This window comes from Meles meles, chromosome 9 (genome assembly GCF_922984935.1).
Source record: "Meles meles chromosome 9, mMelMel3.1 paternal haplotype, whole genome shotgun sequence".
Lineage (NCBI taxonomy): Eukaryota > Metazoa > Chordata > Mammalia > Carnivora > Mustelidae > Meles > Meles meles.
In genome coordinates, this window is record NC_060074.1 from 66719656 (window position 1) to 66745496 (window position 25841).

General features: G+C 36.9%; 1 protein-coding gene across 3 annotated transcripts in view; it reads left to right on the forward strand.

Moving 5' to 3' along the window:
- Nucleotides 1-4133: 4133 nt before the first annotated feature.
- PPIG (peptidylprolyl isomerase G) overlaps nt 4134-25841 on the forward strand; it is a 57476-nt gene continuing 35768 nt past the window's right edge. Inside the window, exons 1-7 of one of the 3 annotated variants that reach the window (XM_046019052.1) lie at nt 4134-4265; nt 20597-20644; nt 21311-21388; nt 21480-21554; nt 22724-22831; nt 23625-23669; nt 24724-24811. In XM_046019052.1, coding sequence (XP_045875008.1) covers nt 21328-21388; nt 21480-21554; nt 22724-22831; nt 23625-23669; nt 24724-24811 — 377 coding nt within the window. In that variant the 5' untranslated portion in view covers nt 4134-4265; nt 20597-20644; nt 21311-21327. Of the gene's footprint in view, nt 4266-4379; nt 4678-11748; nt 11893-20596; nt 20645-21310; nt 21389-21479; nt 21555-22723; nt 22832-23624; nt 23670-24723; nt 24812-25841 lie in introns of those variants that run through there. The other 2 variants (XM_046019053.1, XM_046019054.1) reach the window with 2 other exon arrangements.

The window sequence follows — 25841 nt, forward strand, 5'->3', positions numbered from 1 at the left end:
AACCCTGGGATCACGACCGAGCTTAAGGCAGACACTTAATGACTGAGCCACCCAGGTGCCCTAATTTGTCATTTTTCTGTGGGTAGAAGAATTTTTCATTCTTCCAAAAAACGGTAAGTTGGGGTGGGCTCAATCAGTGGAGATTGTGACTCTTTTTTTTTTTTTAAAGATTTTATTTATTTATTTGACAGAGAGAGAGATCACAAGTAGGCAGAGAGGCAGGCAGAGAGAGAGGAGGAAGCAGGCTCCCTGCAGAGCAGAGAGCCCTATGCGGGACTCGATCCCAGAACCCTGAGATCATGACCTGAGCCGAAGGCAGCAGCTTAATCCACTGAGCCACCCAGGCGCCCCGATTGTGACTCTTTTTATTTTAAGATTTTATTTATTTGAAAGAGAAAGACAGGGAGAGAGCACCCAAGCAGGGGAAGAGGCAGAGGGAGAGGGAAAGGGAAAAGCAGGCTTAGCAGGGAGCCTGACGCTGATCTCCATCCAAGGACCCCAGGATCATGACCTGAGCCGAAGGCAGATGCCCAGCCACATTGAGCCCCCCAGATGCCCTGAGACTATGACTCTTGATCTCAGAGTTCAAGCCCCACGTTGGGTACAGACATTACTTAAAACTAAAATGTTTAAAAAAATAAATTGGGGCACCTGGGTGGCTCAGTTGGTTAAGTGTCTGACTTTTGATTTTGGCTCAGGTCATGATCTTGGTGTCCAGAAATTGAGCCCCACATAAGTCTCGACCCTCATCAGGGAATCTGCTCAAGATTCTCTCTCTTCCTTTTCCTCTGCTCTTTCCCCCAACCACACTATCTCTCTGAAAATTAAATAAATAAATCTCTAAAAATAATAAAATAATGGTAAGTTAGTTGTAGTAGCCCAGCCCACCAGCTTCCTCTCTTTTGGTATCAGACTCCACTCTTTACACTATAAAGACTGAAATGACCTAATCTAGGTTGGACCAAATCTAGTTCTTCAGGCCCATGGCCTACTAGGTGGATAATCCTATCTTTTGTAATAAATAAAACCAAATGTCAATGGTTTAACCAACATAATTTGATTTTTTTAAAATTTGATTAGCTAACATATAGTACATCATCAGTTTCAAACATAGAGTTCAATATATAATTCATCAGTTGCTTATAACCTCCAGTGCTGTGCAGGTTACATGCCCTCCTTAATGTCCATCACCCAATATCCCCATCCTCCCACCCACCTCCCCTACAGCAACCCTCAGTGTGTTTCCTATAGCTAAGAGTCTCTCGTGTTTTTTCTCCCTCTCTGATGACTTCCATTCAGTTTTCCCTCCTTTCCTCTATGGTCCTCTGTGCTGTTTCCTATATTCCATATATGAGTGAAATCATATGATAACTGTCTTTCTCTGATTGACTTATTTTGCTCAGCATAATATCCTCCAGTTCTATCCATGCCAATGTAAATGGTAAGTATTCATCCTTTCTGATGGCTGAGTGACATTCCATTCTTTAATACCACATCTTCTTTATCCATTCGTCTGTCAAAGGACATCTTGCCTCTTTCCACAATTTGGCTAGTGTGGACATTGCTTCTATAAACACTAGGGTGCAGCTTCCCTTTGAGATCAATGTAATTTGATATCTTGATCATATCACATTCCAACATGGACATCCCTAGTCAGTGGAAGAATTTTCTCTATATGGAGATTCACGAAACTATACTTCTTTTATAATCCTCAGGACCTTAAAACTCTCTGTATCCAGCTAACTAAAATAGGAAGAAGGGACATGGAGAAGACACAGTACTTTGTAAACATCTTGGCCTGGATGTTTATATATATACATATACATATATATATATGCATATATATATATACACACACACACATATATATATGTGTGTATATATATACACATACATATATAAACATATAAACATATATATATTATAATATATATAATTTTCACTTATTTTCCACTGATGGAAAGTATTCACCTATTCTCACTTAGATGCAGGGGACGTAAAAACAAAATGTAGGCATGTCAGACACTTCCCAGAAACACCCCTCATTATGTAAGTGGGAGCATAAATTTTGGGTCTGTTGCTACAGTGGTAATCAAAGACTTCTCTGGAGTTTTATAATTGGAGCTGGCAGGGACTTAGACTATTAAAATGTGAGGTACCCTCTTCAGTCTAGAGAATGTAGTCAAAAAAGCAGATAAATCGAGTAGACAAGAGACAGGTTCCCTGATATTCAATCTATTTTTTCTTTTCTGTATTAGTTACCCATTGCTATTGCAATAAATCTTGCCAAGACATAGTGACCTAAAACAACATTTGTCATCCCACAGTTTCTGTGGGCCAGAAATTCAGAAGTAGTTTAAGTGAGTGGTTCTGGCTCACAATTTCTTGTGTGATTAAAGTTATACATCAACAAGGACTGTAGTTATCTGAAGCCTTAAGGAAGATTGGAGGTTTGCTTCCAAATGGCTCACTCACATGACTTTTGGCAGGAGGACTCAGTTCCTGACTTTTGCCAAGAAGCTTTTCTTGTCACATGGGCTTCTCCATAGTCTGCTTAAATGTCTTCCTGACATGGCAATTGATTTCCCCTTGAGTGAGTGATCCAAGAGACATAGCTAGGAGAAAATTAAAATGCCTTTTATGATCTAGTCTCCAAAATTACACTGTCACTCTGCCTTTTACTATTCATTAAAAGAAAGTTACATTAGAGGGGGGGGGAAAGAAAGTTACATTAGAGAACTTATAGATATTTTAAAGCCATAAAACTGTGCAACAGTTTTCATTCTCAATTTTACCTAAGCCAGCTCAAGCTGGGTTCATTTGCAAATGAGAGCTCTCACCAATACTGGAATCACAAGGCATATGCGATAAGAATATTGTACAACCACTTCAGAAAATTCTTTGGCAATATCTACCAAAACGGATCCTATCCATATCCTGAAATCTAGCAATTCCATTCCTAGGTATATTTCCAACATATAAGTGAAATATATGTTCTCTAATATACCGGATACAAGAATGTTCACAGAAGCTTTATTCAATAAGAGCTAAAACTCAAAAACAAAACAAATATCCATCTAAAGTAGAGTAGATAAATAAACTGTGCAACACCTGTTGTGATGCTTACTTACTTTTGTATCAACTTGATTGGGTCAAGGGCTACCTAGATTAAATATTTATTTATTTATGGGTGTGTCTGTTAGGGTGTTTCTGGTTGAGATTAGCATTTGAATTGGTGTGCTGTGGGTCCCCAGCAGTACAAGTGAAGCCTAAAGGCGGGTGGTGGTGGTGGGGAATATGGAGGGGGATAGTCCTCTCAGTCTTACAGCTACTAAAATTGGTCAAGACCCTTACATGTATCACATGCTCAACTGTTGTTGATAATTCACCTACCCTAAATGAGTGAAAAATTTAAATGACAGTAACTTACCGTTCTTTCTATACAACAACAAAATCTAAGTTCCTTTAGCTAGTTCCGCTAAAACTCACCCCACGTCCCCACAACGATTGTTGCCAGCCTGCTTCCCTACAAATACCAGAGGCATTTATTTCTAACACATTCTAGGGACTTGCTTGCCTCTTAAAATAATTAAATAGCAATATATGTCCTATTTTCCCTAGATACCCCTGGATTTGGAGTCAAAGATTTGCTTTGGTATTTAGGAACAGTGTATTAAGGGGGAAGGAGGCACTTCTCATCCCTGAGCCTCGATTTCCTTATCTGTAGAGTACGCATTAATAATCTGTATCATGGTGTTGCTGTGAGAATTTTAAAGCAGAGAGTTAATGCCTTAGGTAATTTCCTCTTTTCCTCAGCTAGCACTTTGTTCGTTTCTGCTTTTTAAAACTTGTGTCACAGCGTTAACTGGAAGCTCCTTAATGGTAGATCTTCCTTCCCAATACTCTTGGCATAGGATGAATAAATGTTTATTGGATGAAGCACTTCATTTCACGAAGAATATTGCATTTTATCGGTACAAACGTTCCCAATCAACTCACACCAAAAGCATTTATACCTATGACTTAGTTATTTAACAGGTATCAAAATCCTAGAACTCCAGGGAGGGCCTAGGTGACGCAAGCAAGAGAATACCAGGAGCTGCGGTCAACCGGTGACGTACTTCCTGCGCGACGTTTTCCCTCCACGCCGGGACTGGGTTGTGGGGGAGGGAGGCGGTTAGTGGGCTTTAGCGCCTTTTCTGGCGGCGGTAGATTTGAAGCGCTTTAAAGAACCGGACCCCGGGAAGTGAAGACAACAGGAACAGGTAGGTGGCGCGAAGCCCATGTTGTTTCGGTGGCGTCCTTTGCAGCAGTCCCAGGGTACGAGAGCGGGAAGAGCCCGAGGAGAGGGGCGGAGCCGACGCGTTAGGCCTGGCGGAGCCAACCGTCTTCGCCTCGAGGTGTCTGGGCTGCCTGGTCCCTGAATGAGCCCCCTAAGGACCGTGGCTCTCGCTTTGCCGCTGTTGCAGCTGGAGAAGGCCTCCAGCCGTGCCTCCCAGGCCTGGGAAACGATCCTCCCCCTGCCAGCCCCCGCCCTCTCACTTGGGCGCACACCTCCCTCCCTGACGCATTTTGCCGCACAAGCTGTAATATGGCGGCAGCGTCGGCGGCCTGAACTCTAGGGAACAAGGGTGATTTTTGATGCTTCAGAATCGTAAGACTGATCGCTAATGCGGGGTAGGTGGCAGATTCGGTGGGGAAGAAGTAACCTGACGTCCTGTCGGGTGACGGTTGGAGACTTGCGGGCGAGGAGCCTGGATCATAGGGGTGAAGATTAGACTGAAACGGGCTTTCCTCCTACTCCGACCTTTCCCTCTCACAGACAGCGTCTATCGTACATAGTTAAGTGTTAACAGGCCTTTGGACTAAAACTGAAATCCAGGCTCTTCCCTTTTCATCCCAGAGCTGTCTCGAAGTTCACCCACGTTTCCGAGAAGCTGTGAGCAGCGCAGGCCTTTTAGGAGAAGATAATTACTCTTTAGGAGGAAGGCGATGGCTTCAGAGCTCCATATGCCTTAGGGGAAGTGTGCGAATTTGGCTGTCTTTAATCTTTTAAGGAGCTAAGTCGAGTTCTGCGGGAATGGAGAACTCCCAGTCATTTTGGAAATGTTTTAAAAAGCACCATTTTGTACGTTCATTTAATTTATTCGTACAATAGTATTTTCTGTTCAGGTCCAAGCTTTTGCAGTAGTGATGACAAATACGTCCAAGAAACAAAATGTTCTGGATTTTGGGGGTCCGTTAACTTTTAGTAGTAAAACCAGATAGAAGGGGAAATATGTGTGCGTGTCGGTGTAAAAAAAAAAAAAGTCAGTAATTTGCCGGTTCTTAAAAAATGATGGGTGAGGAGGTGTATGAACATTTTCGAAATAGTACCGTAAAATCCAGAAGAGGCTCGGGTTTCTAGAATGGCTGCTTCTCTCATCATATTTTTTAGGTATCCGAAAATTTACCCGTTTTAGCATTTCCCCCCTTGTTTATTTTAACCATTTTAAATACGGTTATTTCTATAATAAATGACTTCTCTCTTAATTAGAGTTCATTTTACATCATTTAAGGTTTCATTATTCAGTATTAATAGGTGCTCTGAATTCCCATTTGGGTCTTGTAGTAGGCTTCTGCTGTGCCTTTTTTTTTTTTTTTTTTTTTTTTGGAATTGGGTTCGATTTTTAAGGGTTTTTTTTTTGATTTTTGCAGGCTGTTGTCAGGGTTGCCTTCCCCTGCTGTCAGCAGTGTACAAGTATGCATGCTTCCTAGTTTAGAAAATTTGGATTTGTTTCTGTCTCAACCATCTTTTGAACCTCAGTTTCTTCATCTATAAAATATTTTGATTTCAAGCTATCATCAGCTGTGGGCTTCAAAAGTGAATAATCAGATTTGTTAAAATTCTCTGTAAAATTGGTTTTCAGTAAGAAGTCAGTGGTTCTGTGAGTGAAATAAAGAACATACATTACATTTATTGTAACTTATTAAAGGCCTTTCTCTTTTGGTGCTTATTATTGTGGCCTTGCAGTTAGCAGTGGCCTCTGAGTAAAGTTTTTATCCTTTTGATATTTTGCATATTTTAAATTGGGTTTTCTGTCAGGCAACATCCATTCTACATGCAAAGGAAAATTGGCAGCCATTCATAATAATGTGAACTAGTCATCAGTGGTATGAATCGGGGTGCCTGGGTGGCTCAGTTGGTTAAGCAGCTGCCATTGGCTCAGGTTAGGATCCCAGTGTCCTAGGATCAAGTCCTGCATCGGGCTCCCACTCCCCCTGCTTGTGTTCTCTTTCACTCTCTCTGCAAAATAAGTAAAATCTTGAAAAAAAAAATGGTATGAACCATTAGCAATTAATTATTACAGTGTTGCTCAATTAAGAAACAGATGTTGATGTTTTCCTTTTTTTTTATACTATTCGGGTATTTCAATAGAATTATAATGTATTAGTTTTAGTATTCTAATATGCTAAGATTAATTGAATTAATTAGATAATTAATTCAAGTGATTTGAAGAGTTTGTTGCAGATTTCTGCCACATTGTGTACTTCACTTTTTATCTTTAATATTAGCACCAAGCTTTAGTTTCTATTTAAGTGTCAGTGGTTTAATGTATATACTGTCTCTGTAAGAACTCTGTATTTGTATTTCTGTGGGGCAAATCTTGCATCTTGAAATTTACTACAGGCAGTATACTCAGAGAAAACTTCCATAACTGGGGACTTTGTACTTTCAGTACCAGACAGCATATCTTCTGCACTTTTTTAAGAGCTGTCATAAAGTAAACACCAACCTCTTCTTGAAAGAGATTATACCTATAAATAGAGGCATCAGTTTTTTAAATATTAAAATGGTTGTTTTTTAAAACATGAATGATTCCTTAAGTCATTGATTTTTTTAAAAATGAATGAAGCCTCTTTATATATCAGGTGCTCTTAATTATGTATAAACTTTAGCTTAAGGTTTATTCATAATTATATCATTGCATTATAGTCATAAGGTAGAAAGTAAAATTAAATAAGCCATTATCTGGAATATTTATGAATAAGGTATTTTCTACAGTGAAGTTGTAGAAAACTCTTGCTTTTTCAACTCATGACCTTGCTTCAGTCACTTCTTGAGTCCTCTTATTGTCAAACCTGTAAAATCAGAAGACTGATTAGATTAAGGTTCCTCCAAACTTCAAAAGTCTGTAGTTTATAAGAGAATTACCACATTGGCTAGCATGTTGCTATTGTATGGTATAGGTATGAGAGAGTGGTATACATTTATCATTGTAAAAACTTAAATAATTGCAGTATGAAGAGTATTAGCAGGGATTTCCCAGTTAGTATGTGCTTTTGAGTTCAGTACTAACAAAGCATAGTTTTATGCTCTCTTATTGTATGTTTAGAACGTATGTAATACCCTATTTAACACCAAACTTGGCAACATTACAGCTATTCTCTTTTTATTTTTCTAAAGGATTTGAGAATTTAGGAAGTGCGTGTACACTGTTATTCATGATTCTACCAGCCTAGTGGTTTGTGACTATCAGACGCCAAGTGAGGGGGGACCATATGGAAGAGCATAGTTGCCTTTTCTGATGCCTCAGAATGTTAATTTGTGCTTAAGTAATTAATTAGCAATATGATACTCAAATGCATTAAAATGTTTTTGAAACAGTCTGTTTTCATTTCTCATTTGATCTCTGAGTTGTATTGGGGATGGGCTGAAGATACTGGTGTGAATGTCACATTGCCTTTGAAAGTAATTTTAAAGATCTGTGGTTTTAATTAGTTTAATGTAATATGCTTGCACTTAGAGGTGGCAATGGTGTGTGAAAATTGTTACCTGTTTTACTAAACTTAAGCAGATGAGAACTTTCCATCCTCATTTTTTAAAAGATTTTTATTTATTAATTTGATAGAGATCACAAGTAGGCAGAGAGGCAGGCAAAGAGAGAGAGAGAGAGAGGAGGAGGAAGTAGGCTTCCTGCTGAGCAGACAGCCCCATGTGAGACTCCATCCCAGGACCCTGAGATCATGACCTGAGCCGAAGGCAGAGGCTTTAACCCACTGAGCCACCCAGGTGCCCCTATTTATTTTTTTAAAGATTTTTATTTATTTGAGAGAGCAAGGACAAGCAAGGGAAGGGGCAGTGGGAGAGGGAGAAGCAGACTCCGTGCTGTGATGTGGGGCTAATGCCAGGAGTCTGGGATCATGACCTGAGCCAAAGGCAGATTGTTAACTGACTGGGCCACCCAGGCACCCCTCCATCTTTATTTCTTCATCCTGAACTGAAGATGCTCCCTCTTATAAAGGATTCTGTTTACTAAGAAAGAAAAAACCTTTTATTAGTAAAATGCAACTCAATTAGGCAGATCTAGGGAATAGGTTCTGTTTCAATTATGGAAAAGACTCAGAGGACAGTTACTGACTAGTAGGCTCTGGGAGAATTTACCAACTACAGATATGAATTAGCAGTATTCGATGTGAGAAACAGTACATAGAGGAGGAAGTACTGAAGTTTAGGCAGAACCTGGTTCTCCACATGCCTTGATAAACTAGTATTATTTCCATTTGATAATGTAGTCCTGGGCCAGGCCTTGTGCATGTGTGAAGATAGAAGGGTTCTGAATTTGTGGAGTCTACAAACAAGTTTATGATAATGAAAATAAGATTCAGCAAAGGAGGATCATTTAAGCTTTAGAGAGTCAAGGCGAAGTTCCCCGAGTGTACTCTGGCTATTTGAATCTTTAAGGACACAGGAATTAGCCAGGGGAATCAGAAAGGGCAAAGACCTGCTAATCTTAATAGTTTAAGAGATTTACTGTCTACTTTTTGAAGACTGAGTACTTTGTTGATTTTTTCATACTGTGTGAAACTTCTTTCAATGTCATAATCACTGTAGTATTTATTGCCTAACTGCAAATACCGTGTCCTTTACCATATATTTTAGTAATTAGTTGCCTTTGTCCTTGTCCTGGCCCCTTTCCCATCCTTCATGTTACTTTAGGATGAATATCAAAATTATTTTACGTATAAAACTACAAGATTATAAACTTTTTACATATGAATTTGTTACCTCTTATTTTTATGAAATGTATTTGTTACAGAAGTTTACATATTCTCATATTTACTATTTTAAAATATTACATATTATTGACATACATAATGATATTGTTGGTAGACACTGAAAACAGCTGTATTTCTGTCTGCTTAGAAAAAAGAATATACATAAACATTTTAAAAGTTATAGCATAAGTGTCAGGATTTCATGCATTTTTATATGATATAACTTCAGTGATTCTGTTAGCTTTATTATGTAAGAAGTATTTTCATTATAAAAAAAGTAGGTGTGGTTAAATATCACTCATTTCTGAAGGAGTCAAACAGGTGAAATGAGTTCATGGGGTCAAGTAGATAGCAAATAGTAAAAATTAATAGGCTGTAGCTGGAGGCAGACCATGTTGATTGCTGGCTGTACAGGAATGGAGCACATTAATTTTGTTTGCTTTTCAAGAAAAATTAATGTCTGGATTTTATGGAAATAGCTGCAACTCACTTAAGTTTAACAAATTTGCAACAAAGCAGGCTACTCTTCTGAAACCTTTCATTATATAAGGAAAGTTGTGAATTATTTTATTGAAAGTTGCATAGACTTGATTTTTTCCCTGAATTGTATCTTTGGTATCTCTCAGTATTATTTCTGTTTACTTTTTCTTGAAAACGTGAAAAATTGATCAGATGTTTATCGCATGTTTGATTTTAGTTATTATTGAGTAATACCAGGAAATCATAGAGGAAATACTACATCCTATATTTCTGATTAGGTAAAATCTGATTTCAGTAATATTAGAGACATAGTATTGAGCCATCTTTTTTTGCCATCGTTCTTCATTAGCTATAACAAGAACATTGACATACTTGAGATTTCTGTAGTGCTTTTATTTTATTTTATTTAAAGATTTTATTTATTTATTTGACAGAGATCACAGGCAGGCAGAGAGAGAGGAGGGGAAGCAGGCTCCCTGCTGAGCAGAGAGCCCGATGTGGGGCTTGATCTCAGGACCCTGGGATCCTGAGCCGAAGGCAGAGGCTTTAACCCACTGAGCCACCCAGGTGCCCCTTCTGTAGTGCTTTTAATAATTGCTGTCATCTTTCTTGAATTTAAGGCATTTTTTATTTACTTAAGGAAAACTAATTTTAATCTATTTCTATGAAAAATATCCTTATATGGTATAACCTAAATATATATATTATAATCACTTATAGCCATGCACATTATAATCTTAGATTATATATACGTTTTTTATTATGAAATTTTCTTTATAATACCAATTATATTTATTAAAGAAAAGTAGAATGAAGTACAGGAAGGCAAAAAACTGTCTTGGTCTTACAGCCAACACAATAATGACTTTTCAGGTTTTTTTTCTTTTTATAAATTTTTTTTTTAAAGATTTTATTTATTTATTTGACAGAGAGAGATCAAAAGTAGGCAGAGAGGCAGGCAGAGAGAGTGAGAGGGCTGAGCAGAGAGCCCGATGCGGGACTCGATCCCAGGACCCTGAGATCATGACCTGAGCCCAAGGCAGCCACTTAACCAGCTGAGCCACCCAGGCGTCCCTGTTTATAACATTACTTTAACAACTATGATATCTTGTTCAACCAGAGACCATGATTTAACCATTTTTTATGATATTGACTAAGTTGCTTCTGATTATATATTCCTAAGAAGAGCACTAAGATAGCTAACTTTATACATGAAGGCCTTCTAAAAGGGTAGTTTCTTACAAGAGATTCCTAGTTATGTGAATTTTACTGGTTTAAGGTGAAAATCAGTTTAAGGTATAAACACTTTTAAGAGTTTCACATATTATTTCTGGAGGAGCTGTGTCTTGTTTTGGGAATTAGTCTTTTAAAAACTCTTTACAATTTTGATAGGCAAAACATTATCTCATTTTATTAGTGTTTTTTAAAAATTATTTTAAAGATTTTATTTATTTATTAGAAAGCGCACACAAGCAAGGGGAGTGGCAGGCAGAGGGAGAAGCAGGCTCCCTGCTGAGCAAGGATCCTGATACCGGACTCTATCCCAGAACCCTGGGATCATGAGCCAAGTCAAAGGCAGACGCTTAACCAACTGAGCCACCCATGTGTCCCTGACTATTTCTTTAAAAATATTCATGACTGTAAACTTAGTACCTGTCGAAGAAAATTTGGAAAACAAATAGGTAAAAATTATCCTTAAACTCATCGCCTAAATATAATCAATGTTAACATTTTGGTATAAATCTTTGGGGGTGACTTCTTTTATTTATTCATTTTTTGGGGATATGATTGATATTATATTAGTTTCAGGTACAACATAATGATTTGATATTTATATATGTTGCAGAATGATCACATTAAATCTAGTTAATCATCTCACATAGGTACAAATATTTTCTTGTGATGAGAGCTTTTAAGATCTTCTCTCTTAGCAAATTTCAAATATATAGTATAGTGCTCTCTTAAATATAGTCATCATGCTGTACATTGCATCTCCAGGACCTCAAATGAATTTAGGTTTTGTTTAGTTGTTTTTTTTTTTTAAGGTTTTGTATGTATATAAGTGCGATTATATGGTATTTGTCTTTCTCTAACTTATTTCACTTAGTATAATGTCCTCAAGATTCATATATGTCACAAGTGATAGGATTTCTTTTTTTTTTTTTTTTTTTTTAAGGTTTTACTTATTTTGTAGAGGTAGGGGCAGAGAGGAAGAGGAAAAGAATCTCAAGAGAGTGAGGCCCAACCTGGGGCTCCATCTCATGACCCTGAGACCATGACCTGAGCCGAAAGCAGGAGTCAGACACCCAACAGACTGAGCCGCCCAGGCACTGCAGTATTTCCTTCTCTTTTGTGGCCGAATGATATTCCTGTGTATGTGTATGCGCACATATCACATTTTCTTTATTCATTCATCCACCAGGGGACACTTTGGTTGTTTTCATGTCTTGGCTATTGAAAATAATGCTGCATAATTTATAATCAGTGTCAGTATTTTGGTGTAAATCCTGTCTTTCACTTACATTGAAATGTAATTGACATATTGCACAGTATAAATTTAAAGTGTACAGCATATGACTTAACATATATTGGAAAATGATTACCACAATAAGTTTTGTTAACATCCACCGTCTGATATACGTGCAAGGAAGAAAGTTTTTTTTTCTTTTGATGAGAATTTTAAGGATTTGCTCTTAGCAGCTTTCTAATATACTATACAGCAGTTAACTATGGCCATCTGTGTTTTTATTACATCCCCAGTACTTACTCATAACTGGAAGTTTATATCTTTTGATCATTTTCATTCGATTCTTCTACCCTATCTCCACAGCTCTGGTAACTAAAAATCTGATTTCTTTTTCTGTGAGTTTGGGCAGGGTGTGTTTGTATATATATATATATATATATTTTTTAATTTATCCTTTTTTCTTGGATTCTGCATATAAGTGGGATCATACAGTATTCATGTTGTAGCAAATTGCCAGATTTCCTTGTTTTTTAATGGCTGAATAGTATCCTTTTGTATATGTAAATATACTACATTTTCTTAATCCATTCATCTGTTGATGGACACTTAGGTTGTCTCCATGTCTTGGCTGTTGTAAATAATGCTGCACTGAACATGGTGGTACAGATAAGTCTTCAGCATAATGGTTTCATCTCTTTTTAATGTCTATCTCTTATGTGTAAAGTTGGAAATCTTTCCTAACCTTTTTCACTTAATATATCGTGAATATCTCCTCATCCCTGAGTAGTCTTCGATAATTTTTCCTTTCCATTTTATTTTTTTGTAGTAATTTTTTTTTTTTTTAAGATTTTATTTATTTGACAGCTAGAGAGCGAGCACAAGTAGGCTGAGCAGCAGGCAAGAGGGAGAGGGAGAGGCAAGCTGCGTGCTGAGCTGGGAGTGCAACCTGGGGCTCCATCCCAGGCGCCTGGGATCATGACCTGAGCCGAAGGCAGATGCTTAACTAACTGAGCCACCCAGGCGTCCCTGTAGTAACTTTTTTTTCTTTTAGATTTTATTTATTTATTTGACAGACAGAGATCACAAGCAGGCAGAGAGGCAGACAGAGAGAGAGGAGGAATCAGGCTCCCTGCCAAGCAGAGAGCCCGATGCGGAGCTCGATCATGACCTGAGCTGAAGGCAGAGGCTTTAACCCACTGAGCCACCCAGGCGCCCCCTTGTAGTAACTTCTAATAACAATATGTTCATATGGTATAAAACTGAAAAGGTATAAACGGTTGGTTATACAGTAAAAAAAAAATCTTAACCATCTTCCCCAGCATTTCCCCTCCCACCAGCTGCCTCTGTATTAGATAAGCAAACATATATACATATTATTTTTACTTCAAGAAATATACAAAGAAAGCATTGCCATACACATATCTGTATCTTGCTTTTTTATTTTTTTAAACTTAATAAAGTTTAAACTTAAAGCTGTACATAAACTGCTTTCTCATTCCTTTTTATAGCCTTGTACATTGTATGGTTATAGTATAACTTAGGTAATCTGTCCTTCTTTATGGACATTTATAGTTACAGCCTTTTAACCACAGAAACAATGGTGCCTTGAATAACCTTGTACATAACCTTAGTTTGCAAATGTGTAGGATATGTATAAAATTTCTAAAGTGGGTTACTGAGTCAAAGGGTATTTAATGCGCTAGTAATATTGTGTGTTGTCAAATTGGCAACGGATTGTATCAATTTACCCCTTTACTATTGACAGCAATGTATGAGGTCATTATTGTTTATTTTTATTTTTTTTTAAGATTTTATTTATTTCTTTCTTTTTTTTTTTAAAGGTTTTGTTTTATTTTATTTTATTTTTTTTCAAGATTTCATTTATTTGACACAGAGAGAGATCACAAGCAGGCAGAGAGGCAGGCAGAGAGAGAGGAGGAAGCAGGCTCCCTGCAGAGCAGAGAGCCCGATGCGGGGCTCGATCCCAGGACCCTGAGATCATGACCTGAGCCGAAGGCAGAGACTTTTAACCCACTGAGCCACCCAGGCGCCCCTGTATTGTTTATTTTTGTTAGGTGAAAATGTTATCTCTGATTTTAACATGTAAGAATATGATTTCTAGTGACTAAATGAATATCATCCATTTCATGAGAGAAACATTTATTTAACCAATTTCTATCACTGCACAACTGGTTTTTAAAAAAATTTTTTATTATAAAAAGCACTTTAGTGACTGCGTATGAATTTTTTTAAGGTAAAGGGTAGATTTGAGGGTTGGGTTTTTTTTAAGTTTATGTTTTTAGTAACACATGGGGCTCAAACTCATGACCCCCAAGATCAAGAGACACATGCTCTTCTGACTGAGCCAGCCAGGTGCCCCCAGTTTTTTTATACTTAAAATCTTTCTAACCATTTAATATTAGAACCATATAATGTTTTTTGTTTAACATTTTCTCCATATTTTTAAAAATTGCATTTTCATATGCAGTGTAATAGATCATCATATGAGTATTTCTTAATTTAGTTAACTGATATGTTGGACATGTAGGTTGTTTCTAATTACTGTTAAACCAAAATCAAAGAATATTTCATTTAATTGCCTTCAGAGAGATTCCAAGATACTAAATTACTAAAGTGTTAAATGTTATTATGAATATATTCAAAGTTGGTCTGTAACGCCAAGTTGCTTAGCAAAATTGTTAATGTTTACATTTTTTATTTCACTTTTTATAAATTGTTTATGTTCCCTTGGGTGGTTTTTGTGCTTTTAACTGTATGGTACATTGTCCCTATGGTATTGGTTCTCAAAGGTTGGGGCAGAAGGACATGAACACAGAGAGGTTTTTTTGGTTGTCGCATTGTGCTGATATTTAAATAGGGATATGGGTGATTAATGTTCTGCAGTGAGTTAGGATGGTTCTGGTTAGTGAAGAATTGTTCTAGCACCTCATTCGTAAGCACTGTTCTACAGTAAAAAAATTAACCCATCACGTTTGCTGAAAATATTTTCCTGTTTTTTACTTACTTTTTAAAAACTTAAAAATTTTTTTTTCTATTTCTTTATTAAGATTTTACTTATTTGTCAGAGAGAGAGAGCATAAGCAGGCAGAGTGGCAGGTAAAGGCAGAGAGAGAGAGAAGCAGGCTTCCTGCTGAGCAAGGAGCCTTATGCGGGACTTGATCACAGGACCCTAGGACATGACCTGAGCCAAAGGCAGCGGCTTAACCAACTGAGCTACTAGGTGTCCCATTAATTATTTTTTTTAATATTTTATTTATTTATTTGACAGAGAGGTCACAAGTAGTCAGAGAGGCAGGCAGAGAGAGAGGGGAAACAGGCTCCCCACCGAGCAGAGAGCCCGATGCGGGGCTGGATCCCAGGACCCTGAGATCATGACCTGAGCAGAAGGCAGAGGCTTAAACCACTGAGCCACCCAGGCGCCCCCCCCCCCTTTTTTTTTCAAAGATTTATTTATTTGAGAGAAAGTGTGTGCGAGTGAACCCAGGGATGGAGGGGAGGAGGAAGAGGTAGAAAGAGAATCTCATGCAGACTCCCTGCTGAGCACAGGGATCCACATGGGGCTTGATGTCATGACCCTGAGAATGACCTGAGCCAAAACCGAGTTATAGGTTTAGTGAACTGAGCCACTTGTGTGCCCATTTTCTACTTTCTAATTTCCTTCTGGAAAATAGGAATAATAAATTTCTTCATGAAGTCAAATCTGTTTATTTCCTTTATTTATTCATGAACCTGAACAATTATTTAATATCCAGTTTGAATAAATATTCACATGTACTTTTCCTAGTTTCCATTGGGGGAGGAGTACACAATTTCGTGAAAAAGAAAAATAATTTCTTAAGATGTTCTAGATTTAAATGTTAAACAGCAGTAATAATCATGAAAGTGAGACACTTAAAAAGTACATTAAAACTTGAGTGCTCTTTTGAAGAGTTTTGGAGGTGTGTAGAAAACTTCGGAAATGAGAAACTAAAAAAAATTTGTGTATGACCCTTTCATTCAGAGATAGGCTCTTAGTATTTTTGTTTATTTCCTACTATTTTATTTTATGCAGATATAGCTTTAAATTTTATTAATTTTTTTTAAAGATTTTTATTTATTTATTTGACAGAGATCACAAGTAGGCAGAGAGGCAGGCAGAGAGAGAGAGGAGGAAGCAGGCTCCCTGCTGAGCAGAGAGCCTGATGCGGGGCTCGATCCCACGACCCTGAGATCATGACCTGAACCGAAGGCAGAGGTTTAACCCACTGAGCCACCCAGGCGCCCCATAAATTTTATTAATTTTTAATTGGGCAATAAATGCATGAGTATATTCTCATTGCAAAAATTCAAACTTTATAGTTAAAGCTAAAGATTCCATTGACCTCCATCCCTACTCCCAGTCCCTTCTGCAGAGTGCTATCAGTTTTGCTATGTAAGTCTGTAGAAATTGAGTATTATTTAGAGCATTATTTAGTATTATTTACAGTATTTATTGTAGAGTGTAAATACAATACTAATGCGCAAATAGCTTTTTTTTCTTTTTAGCTAAATAATAGTATTTTTGGATAGAGTATATAGACTTTTAAAACTGCTTTATAATATTAAAAAGCATGTATACCAGAATTTATTCAGCTGTTCTCTCATTGTGGGGTATTTTGGATGTTTCCTTTTTGTTGTTGTTACAGTGTTAACAAAACTTTGTTCTCACACACGCCTATCCTTTCATGTATATTCATGTATTTATTAAGTACCGATTTCTTACCATAGCCAAATACTGTTTAAGGCACTAGAAATTAAGAGAGGAACAAACCTAAAAAGGTTTATCACATCATGGAGCTTATATTCTAGTGAGAAGAACAGATAGAAAAACTTGAATTTATAATAAAATAAATTAACAATAAAGGCAGGGAAGAAAAATAAATCAGGTAAGGGGATATAAAGTGTTGGAGGACAGGGCTGCTCCTTTGAATATACTGGTCAGGAATGGTTTCTTTGTGGAGGGGATACTTCAGCAATGACTTAAAATAAGTGAGGGAATGAACCACGTGACAGTCTGGGGTAAGAGCATCCCACGTGGAGGAAACAACAAATGTGGAAGACCTGATGGGCTAGGCCTTGGGATGTTTATTTTGTTTTGAAGATTTTATTTATTTATTTGACAGAGAGCACAAGCAGGGAGGAGGGACAGAGGGTGAGGGACAAGCAGGCTCCCTGCTGAGCGGGAAGCCCAATGTGGGGCTTGATTCCCAGACCCTGGGATCATGACCTGAGTTGAAGGGAAATGCTTAACCAACTGAGCCACCCAGGCACCCCGGGATATTTGAAGAAGAAACATGTGTTTCTAAAGCAAAGTTGAGAAGAATGTTAGATGAAGTTGTAGAGGTCAGTAGGGGCTAAAATATTTAGAGCTGTGCTGTCCAGTACAGTAGCTGTGAGCCACATGCACCCATTGAGCACTTGAAACATGGTAATTTCGAGTTGATAAACACTGGATTTTTAATACTTAGTATCCCAGAAAGAATGGGAAATATCTCACAATCACATTTTTATGTCAATTATATGTTGAGGTAATATTTTGGACATACTGAGTTAAATAAAATATTTAAATTAACCTGTTTCTTTTTACTTTTTAAAATGTGGCTACTAAAAATTTAAGAACTATGAATGTGGCTTATGTTTCTGTTAGACAGTGCTGGTTTAGGTTCTTAAAATCCATGGAAAGACATTCTGATTAAATGTGATGCATGTTGGGCACCTGGGTAGCTCAGTTGGTTAAGTGACTGCCTTCAGCTCAGGTCATGATCCCAGAGTCCTGGGATTGAGTCCGGTATCAGGCTCCCTGCTCCATGGGGAGTCTGCTTCTCCCTCTGACCTTCTCACCTCTCATGCTCTCTCTCACTGTCTCTCAAATGAATAAATAAAATCTTAAAAAAAAAATGTGATGTATGTTAGAAAATATTAGGTAGAGGAGTGAAGTGGTAAATTGTGCTTCTTAAAGATGGCTACATTCAGGTTATTCTATGAGAATAGATAATAGAGGACTAAGTGAAAACAGGGAAACCAGTTAGGAGGCTATTGCAGTAGTCCATGTAAGAAATGATAATGGTAAAAAGATGATGAGAGCATTTTTTAAGCTAAAATTAAGTCAGTGCCAAACTGAATTATTAATGAGATTTGGATAATGGCTATGAAGGAGAGTGTAGTCACAGATGATTCCAGTTTTTCAGCTTTGGCCGATTTGGACAGTGATAACATTTACTAAATTTTGAGAGAAGTGGGTGTAGAGAAGTAAAGTTTCGTTTTAGATTTATTATTTTTTAAAACCTTTTTATTTATAAAAATATATATAGTGTATTCGGTATGGGGTACCGAAACCTATGTAAAATCTAAGTGTAGCTCAGTTTTCCCAAAGTGAACTCATCCAGGTAAGCCGCTCTCAGATTAAAAAAAGAAAACAAGGGGCCCCTGAGTGGCTCACTGGTTTGAACATCTGCCTTTGGCTCAGTCATGATCCCACTGTCATGGGACCCAGTCCCACATTGTGCTCCCTGCTCAGCTGGTAGCCTGCTTCTTCCTCTCCCATGCCCCCTGCTTGTGCTCTCTCTCTTTCTCTGTCAAATGAATAAATAAAATCTTTAAAACAAAACAAAACAAACACTATCCTGATAGCTCCCACTTGTGCTTATAACTCTGTAAATTAGTAGTGGTGTTCATTGCCATTTCAGAGTACCAGAGCTGTAGACTTTTTACATTGTGCCCTAGAATTGAGAAACTCAGTTATCAAAGATTGTGTCTAAAAGGTTATGGGTAATTAGGGATTTTTCTGACTTACCATAAATTATGCCTACTTTTAAGATTTCGTTAGAGAGAAAGAGAGGGATCATGAGCAGACTCCCCACTGAGCAGGAAGCCCCATGCGGGACTTGATCCCAGAACCCTCATTAAGCCACCCAGGCACCCAAATTAGGACTGGTTTCAAGTTGGGAGTTTGTTTTTAAGAACACAGTACTGCATGTAGGAAATTAACTGTAATTATAAACAATCTGATATGTTTGGGACAAATTATCTATACTATTAGTACTCATTGTAAGAATAGTAGAGCATTGTACTCATATAAGAATAGAAATCTCCACTTGGGGTATTGCGGTTAAATAAGTAGCTATATAGGTTTTTTTCAGGGAAAAACAAATCATTAAACTTTGTCTTTTCTTCCTCTACCTGCAAAAGTAGAGAATTTAAGAAGGCCTATAAAAATTACTTAGAAGATAAGGATAATCAGGTACTAAGATTTTTAAGAAAATTTCCTCAGCTTTATGGATTCAACATATTCTCAATTTCAAGTATGCAGGAATTGAGATTCTCTGCAACTAAAAGCAATGCAACAAACTTGGCAAGATTATAAAATTGCTAAGTTCTTTTGTTTTCAGGAAGTCTGGGTTACTGGAGAATTGAAAATTTAGCTTTTTTGCTTGTGTTTCATGTGAAACAAATGATAGTATCCATTATATCTATTAGAAATAAAAAATGGAGAAGTCGTGAAAAATGCAGTCCCCTCCTTCTCATACAATATTGCCAAAAGTGAATATACCAACACTTGGCATGATTTTGAATGCAATGTAATATGATCTTTTATATAATTTAATCCCTAATTCACATAATCAACATTAAACGAATGAATACATATCTGCATTTTTCAAATTGCTGGTGATTTGGGCAAAATGGAATATTCTGATTTATAGTTTGTGAGTTGTGTAAAATGAGATGAGAGATGGTGATACATAAACCTACACATATGAAATTGTGTAGAACTAAATAAATAGACAAGCATGCAGATGAGTCCCTGTAAAACAGAGAAATGTGAACAGGGATAAAGGATTGTATCAACATTGTTCTGCTTTATGCTACAGTGGCAGATATTATATAACAGTTTTCTAAAATACTACTATTGGAGGAAACTGGTAGAATAATACTATGATATTATTTCTTACAATCTATGGTGAATCTATAGATATCTATATAAATTGATAAAGACAGGAATCTATTTGGGATAGAGAATATAGATTTTTCACAGCTTTGCTGACCTAAAATATCCTACAGTGCTTGTAGAACTACCAGCTTAGATACGATAATTTTCAGAAGAGCATATACATTACGGTTTCTATTCTGAGCAGAGGCAGCTATTTTTATAGTCCATAATTTTGGATGCTATTTAAACTAACTACCTTTGTTTCTTCTGCTCTTCACTTTACCCTGTCATATCCTACCACATATCATGGTTGAAATATCTTAAGTCCTTCAAATAAATGTCTTACTAAAAGAACGTTAAATAATAGTGATCTGCTATGTAGATAGAAGTGTTTACAGAGTATCTCACCTATTGGTATTTTTTGAATCTACACTAGCATATCAGTAAAGTCTCTTGCTCATGATCAGAAAATAGCCTCATATGTAATGTTGTGATTTTACTCAGAGTGTAAAGATACCATATATTACTATTGTTAAAATATCCCATTTTCTTCCTGATAATTTATTTTTGTTATATTTTAGGAATTTTAATGTTTTTCTTTTTAAAGCACCATTTTAATCAAAACTCTCCTTTTTGTTTTCAAGGAGCAGAAGGATTGGATTAGTCTGCCCTTGATTTTTCTCTATTTAAAGGTAATCTGCTTGAGTTCACTAATCATACAGACTTAGTACAATTTTTTGTGTGGGTAGCAATCTATATTCAGTGGTTAAAATAGAATTTTATCATATTATGGCTAAGGTTTTTGTTTTTTTTTTCTTTTCAGCCTAATAGAATTCATTGTTGCACCACACCCAGTGCTCCATGCAATACGTGCCCTCCATAATACCCACCACCTGGCTCCCCCAACCTCCCATTCCCCGCCCCTTCAGAACCATCAGGTTGTTTTTCAGAGTCCATAGTCTCTCATGGTTCACCTCCCCTTCCAATTTCCCTCACCTCCCTTCTCCTCTCCATCTTCCTGTGTCCTCCATGTTATTTGTTATGCTCCAGAGATAAGTGAAACCATATGATAATTGACTCTCTCTGCTTGACTTATTTCACTCAACATAATCTCTTCCAGACCCGTCCATGTTGATGCAACAGTTGGGATGGCTGAGGGTTTTTGGTTTTTTTCGTTTTTTTTTTGTCTTTAATGTTTCACAAAGTGCAGTCTAATCTCTTAAAAAAAAAAAAAAAGTCAATATAAGTTTACACTACATTTTTAGTTTGTGTTCCAGGATATTTTTTTTCCCCCTAGAAATTTATAAGAAAGTTTTGCTGTTTTGGTCTGTTTGCCTGAAACTGTATTTTATTCATAGATTGAAGTATTGGAGCCATGGGAATAAAGGTTCAGCGTCCTCGATGTTTTTTTGACATTGCAATTAATAATCAACCCGGTAAGAAAATTAATCTTCCCATGTAACATTTATAAATGAATATTTAATATTAAAAATTAGTAAAGTATAAACGAGCTTCCTTCTTTTTCAGCTGGAAGAGTTGTCTTTGAATTATTTTCTGATGTGTGCCCAAAAACATGCGAGAACTTTCGTTGTCTTTGTACAGGTTTGTTGACATTTTTTTTCTTTTCTCTTTTTAAGAGATTTTTTTTTTTAAAGATTTTATTTATTTATTTCGTCAGAGAGCGAGAGCGCGCACAAGCAGGCAAGATGTCAGGCAGAGGCAGAGAGAGAAGCAGGCTCCCCGCTGAGCAAGGATCCCGATGTGGGTCTCAATCCCAGGACCCTGGGATCATGACCTGAGCTGAAGGCAGTGGCTTAACCAACTGAGCCACCCAGGTGTCCCGTTTGTTGACATTTTTAGTTGGCCTAAAAGTAGTACCATTTGACTATAGTTTCAGTTTTTTTATTTAGCATATTTTAATTTTCTTTATGCAGATTAGGTACCATTGACCAAGATGTGAAAGTAATATATATTTCTTTATTTAGAATGAGGGAGAGAACCTTAAGCAGCAGAGCCCAGCGAGGTGGGGAGGGGTCAGTCCCATGACCCTGAGATCACTATATGAGCTAAAACCAAGAGTTGGATACTTTAACCAACTGAGCTATCCAGACACCCCATGAAAGTAAATTTTAGAAAATACCACTTGTAATGGGATTTTTTTTTTTTTTAAGATTTTATTTATTTATTTGACAGAGAAAGATCACAAGCAGGCAGAGGCAGGCAGAGAGAGAGAGAGGGAAGCAGGCTCCCGGCTGAGCGGAGAGCCTGATGTGGGACTCGATCCCAGGACCCTGAGATCACGACCTGAGCCGAAGGCAGCGGCTTAACCCACTGAGCCACCCAGGCGCCCCAGGGATTTTTTTTTAAGATTTTATTTTTTTATTTGACAGAGAGCTCACAAGTAGGCAGAGCAGCAGGCAGAGAGGGGTACCAGGCTTCCTGCTGAGCAGAGAGCCCGATGTGGGCCTCGATCCCAGGGCCCTGAGATCATGACCCAAGTCAGAGGCAGAGGGTTAACCCACTGAGCTACCCAGGAGATCTTGTACTCAATCTGAGATTGAATTTCTATACTCTGCAGAAAAACATGGATGATTTTTAAATGAATTAAAAAAAGAATTCCTAAGGGGAGAGAAATTACATAGTTTAAAAACTTCTACATAGTTTAAAGACATGTATTTTACAGGGAAAAGTTTTCATCATTAATTTTGCTTTAATACTGCTTCCTTGGCTCCCTTTCTGCTAAATGGCCAACTAATTTTTCTTCTCTGTAGGTGAAAAGGGGACAGGGAAATCAACTCAGAAGCCATTACATTATAAGAGCTGTCTTTTTCACAGAGTTGTCAAAGATTTTATGGTTCAAGGTGGTGACTTCAGTGAAGGTAAGACTTTGAAAATCATGTATGCTTTGTTAAGTATCATAGATTTTAAAGTTAGGCAAGTCTAGAAATACTCAAATAGACAAAAAGAAGCAGATAGGATATAATTTTACTTTTGATGCATGAAGTAATTTCAGAAATTTGCTTCTGGATAAAAATTCTGTATTCATCTCTTAGTAACCTATCAGTATGTGTGTTTGGTCTTGTCAAAACTAGTAATCCTTAACTACAGTGTAGTTTATACCTATACTTTTCTTTATTTTTTGTTTTTTTAAGGATTTGTACTTATTTATCAGAGAGAGAGCACAAGCAGGAGAATCGGCACACAGAGGGAGAAGTAGGCTCTCCACTGAGCAAGGAGCCCAGTGCAGGACTGGATCCCAGGATCCTGGGATCATAACCTGAGCCAAAGGCAGATGCTTAACCAGTTGAGCCATCCAGGCACCCCTAGTTTTTACCTATACTTTTGAATTGTAAAAACAAAGTATTTTTAAAGATGATTTGGAAAAAATCTAATTTTTGTTCAAAGGTCTACATAATCATTAGAATCTGAATGTTCTTTTCCCCCCACATATCTTAATAGGCCTTTTCATATTTTTGCTCTTGTATCAAAGGGGAAAGTAATTTGGGATCTTGTCAATATTGAATTTAAATTAGTATCTTTTAGGATATCCTGTGAGCCTTTGAGTATTTTTGATTTGAAGTCATTTGAGCACCTACTTTGTAAGAAGTATTTTCTTTAGGGGACATCTTCAAAAGATTATTGTTTTGAGAGTCTTGTGTTTTTCATCCTTAGGAAATGGACGAGGAGGGGAATCTATTTACGGAGGATTTTTTGAAGGTAAGGATGTTTAATGTAAATTTTATTTTTAATGTTTTCTGTGTTATTTTTCTCTATTGAATCAATAAGATTACTAAACAGTATATTAATATCCAACTGCATTCAGTGAATCCGAAAGTTAATTTTCTTGTGAAAATTTTATGTGATTTTCTTATAGAGGTAGGAATTTTTGTGTGTTGATGACATTAATGCACCATGTTATTTGAAGGGTTTCAGTGGTCTGTAGTAAAATCTAGGAAGTATAGTGCTAGAATGGGAACTTCCATAGCTTAATCTTAATTTTTATTAAAAGAGATTTAGCAGTATTTCATAGTAACAATATCCACATGCTTAGTGGGTAAACTTTCCTATGCACTTTTTAAAAAATCTCTTTAACTTATTAAACTTTGGCTATAATGTTTTTTCTCAACTTTTTAAGTTTTCTCTTATTTTTTATTGATGTGAAGATCATTTGAAAGAAATATAAACATATGAATGTGGAAATAATTTCATATTTCCCATCTTTCACATTAGGGATTAAGTGAAATTTTGTTTCACATTCCACTTGCATTGTTCCCAATTCTAATCTAAGATTGGAAGGCAAGCTACTCTACAATAAATGATTTTGTGGCAGAGATTAAGTTAATGAGTGCCTCTCTGTGTTTAAAATAGTGTATGTCCCTTTTTGTGTTCAAAAATGAAACAGATGAAATGTGAAAGAATCCTGTCTGGTTTCTTTCTCTTGCTTTTTAAGGAACATTTTATTTTTGCTTGAGTAATCAAGCAAAAAAAAAATTTTTTTTTCAAAAAAAATAGACAAATGCAGATGGAAAGGAAGGGGGTTGATAATAGTATTTGGAATTTTAGCAAGGGATTGAAAATTAGAAATATTTTTATCTAAAAAGATGGGAGAGGGAGCTAGTTAATATTTGATTCTATCTTATTTTAACCTGACTTTTATCTAAATTTTATCTGGTGCTAAAGAGCACATATGAACAAAAGAAATGAAGCATGAAAATGAAATTTTTCTGGAGGTTATATCTGTAATGTAACTGAAAACTTTGCTTTTCTGTAGATGAGAGTTTTGCTGTTAAACACAACAAAGAATTTCTCTTGTCTATGGCCAACAGAGGGAAGGATACAAATGGTTCACAGTTCTTCATGTAAGTATCTGTGCTGTGATCATTTAAAATATCCCTTCTTATGGTATGTCATTTCTCATTGATCACTAATAAGGGGATCCATAAAGGGGAAAATTTTTGAAGTAAGGAGAACAATGAATTGTTGAAGAGAGTTGAAGAGAGTGGGTTAAGCCTCTGCCCTTGGCTCGGGTCATAATCTCAGGGTCCTGGGATGGAGCCCCGCATTGAGCTCTCTGCTCAGCAGGGAGCCTGCTTCCCCCTCTCTTTGCCTATTTGTGATCTTTCTCTGTCAAATAAATAAATAAAATTTTAAAAAAAGTAATAAAAAGCTGTTCCTTAGAATGGCAGCTAATAAAGGTAAAAGGAATGATAGAAAAGTCGCCATTTTGCATTCATCTCAGTAATAATTGATTAAGAATTATCTGTTTAGACAAACCATAAATGACTCTTAATCTCACAAAACAAACTGGGGGTTGCTGGGGGGAGGTGGGATTGGGAGAGGGGGAGCGGGCTATGGACATTGGGGAGGGGAGGCGAACCATAAGAGACTATGGACTCTGAAAAACAACCTGAGGGTTTTGAAGGGTCAGGGGTGGGAGGTTGGGGGAACAGGTGGTGGGTGATGGGGAGGGCACGTTTTGCATGGAGCACTGGGTGTTGTGCAAAAAGAATGAATACTGTTACGCTGAAAAAAATAAATAAATAAAAAGGGGAAAAAAAAAAAAAGAATTATCTGTTTAGAGGGTAAATTTAATAATAAGATATTTATAGAGTATCTCTTTATAAATTACATGATTACAGAGAGTAAAATACAGTTGATCCTTAATATTCAAAGATTCTGTATTTGTGAATTCATGTACTCACTAAAATTTGTTTATAGCCCCAAAGTCAGTACTCTTGATGCTCTCCAATTCTGACCCCTCAGAAATTTTGACCAGGGCTCTTGTCAACAATACATGTTTTTTTATTATGTCCTATGGATACAGATTTATTCTCCTCTTCAGTAGCCTTGAACTCTCCTACTCTCAGAGGAACTTAATCTGTAAGAACC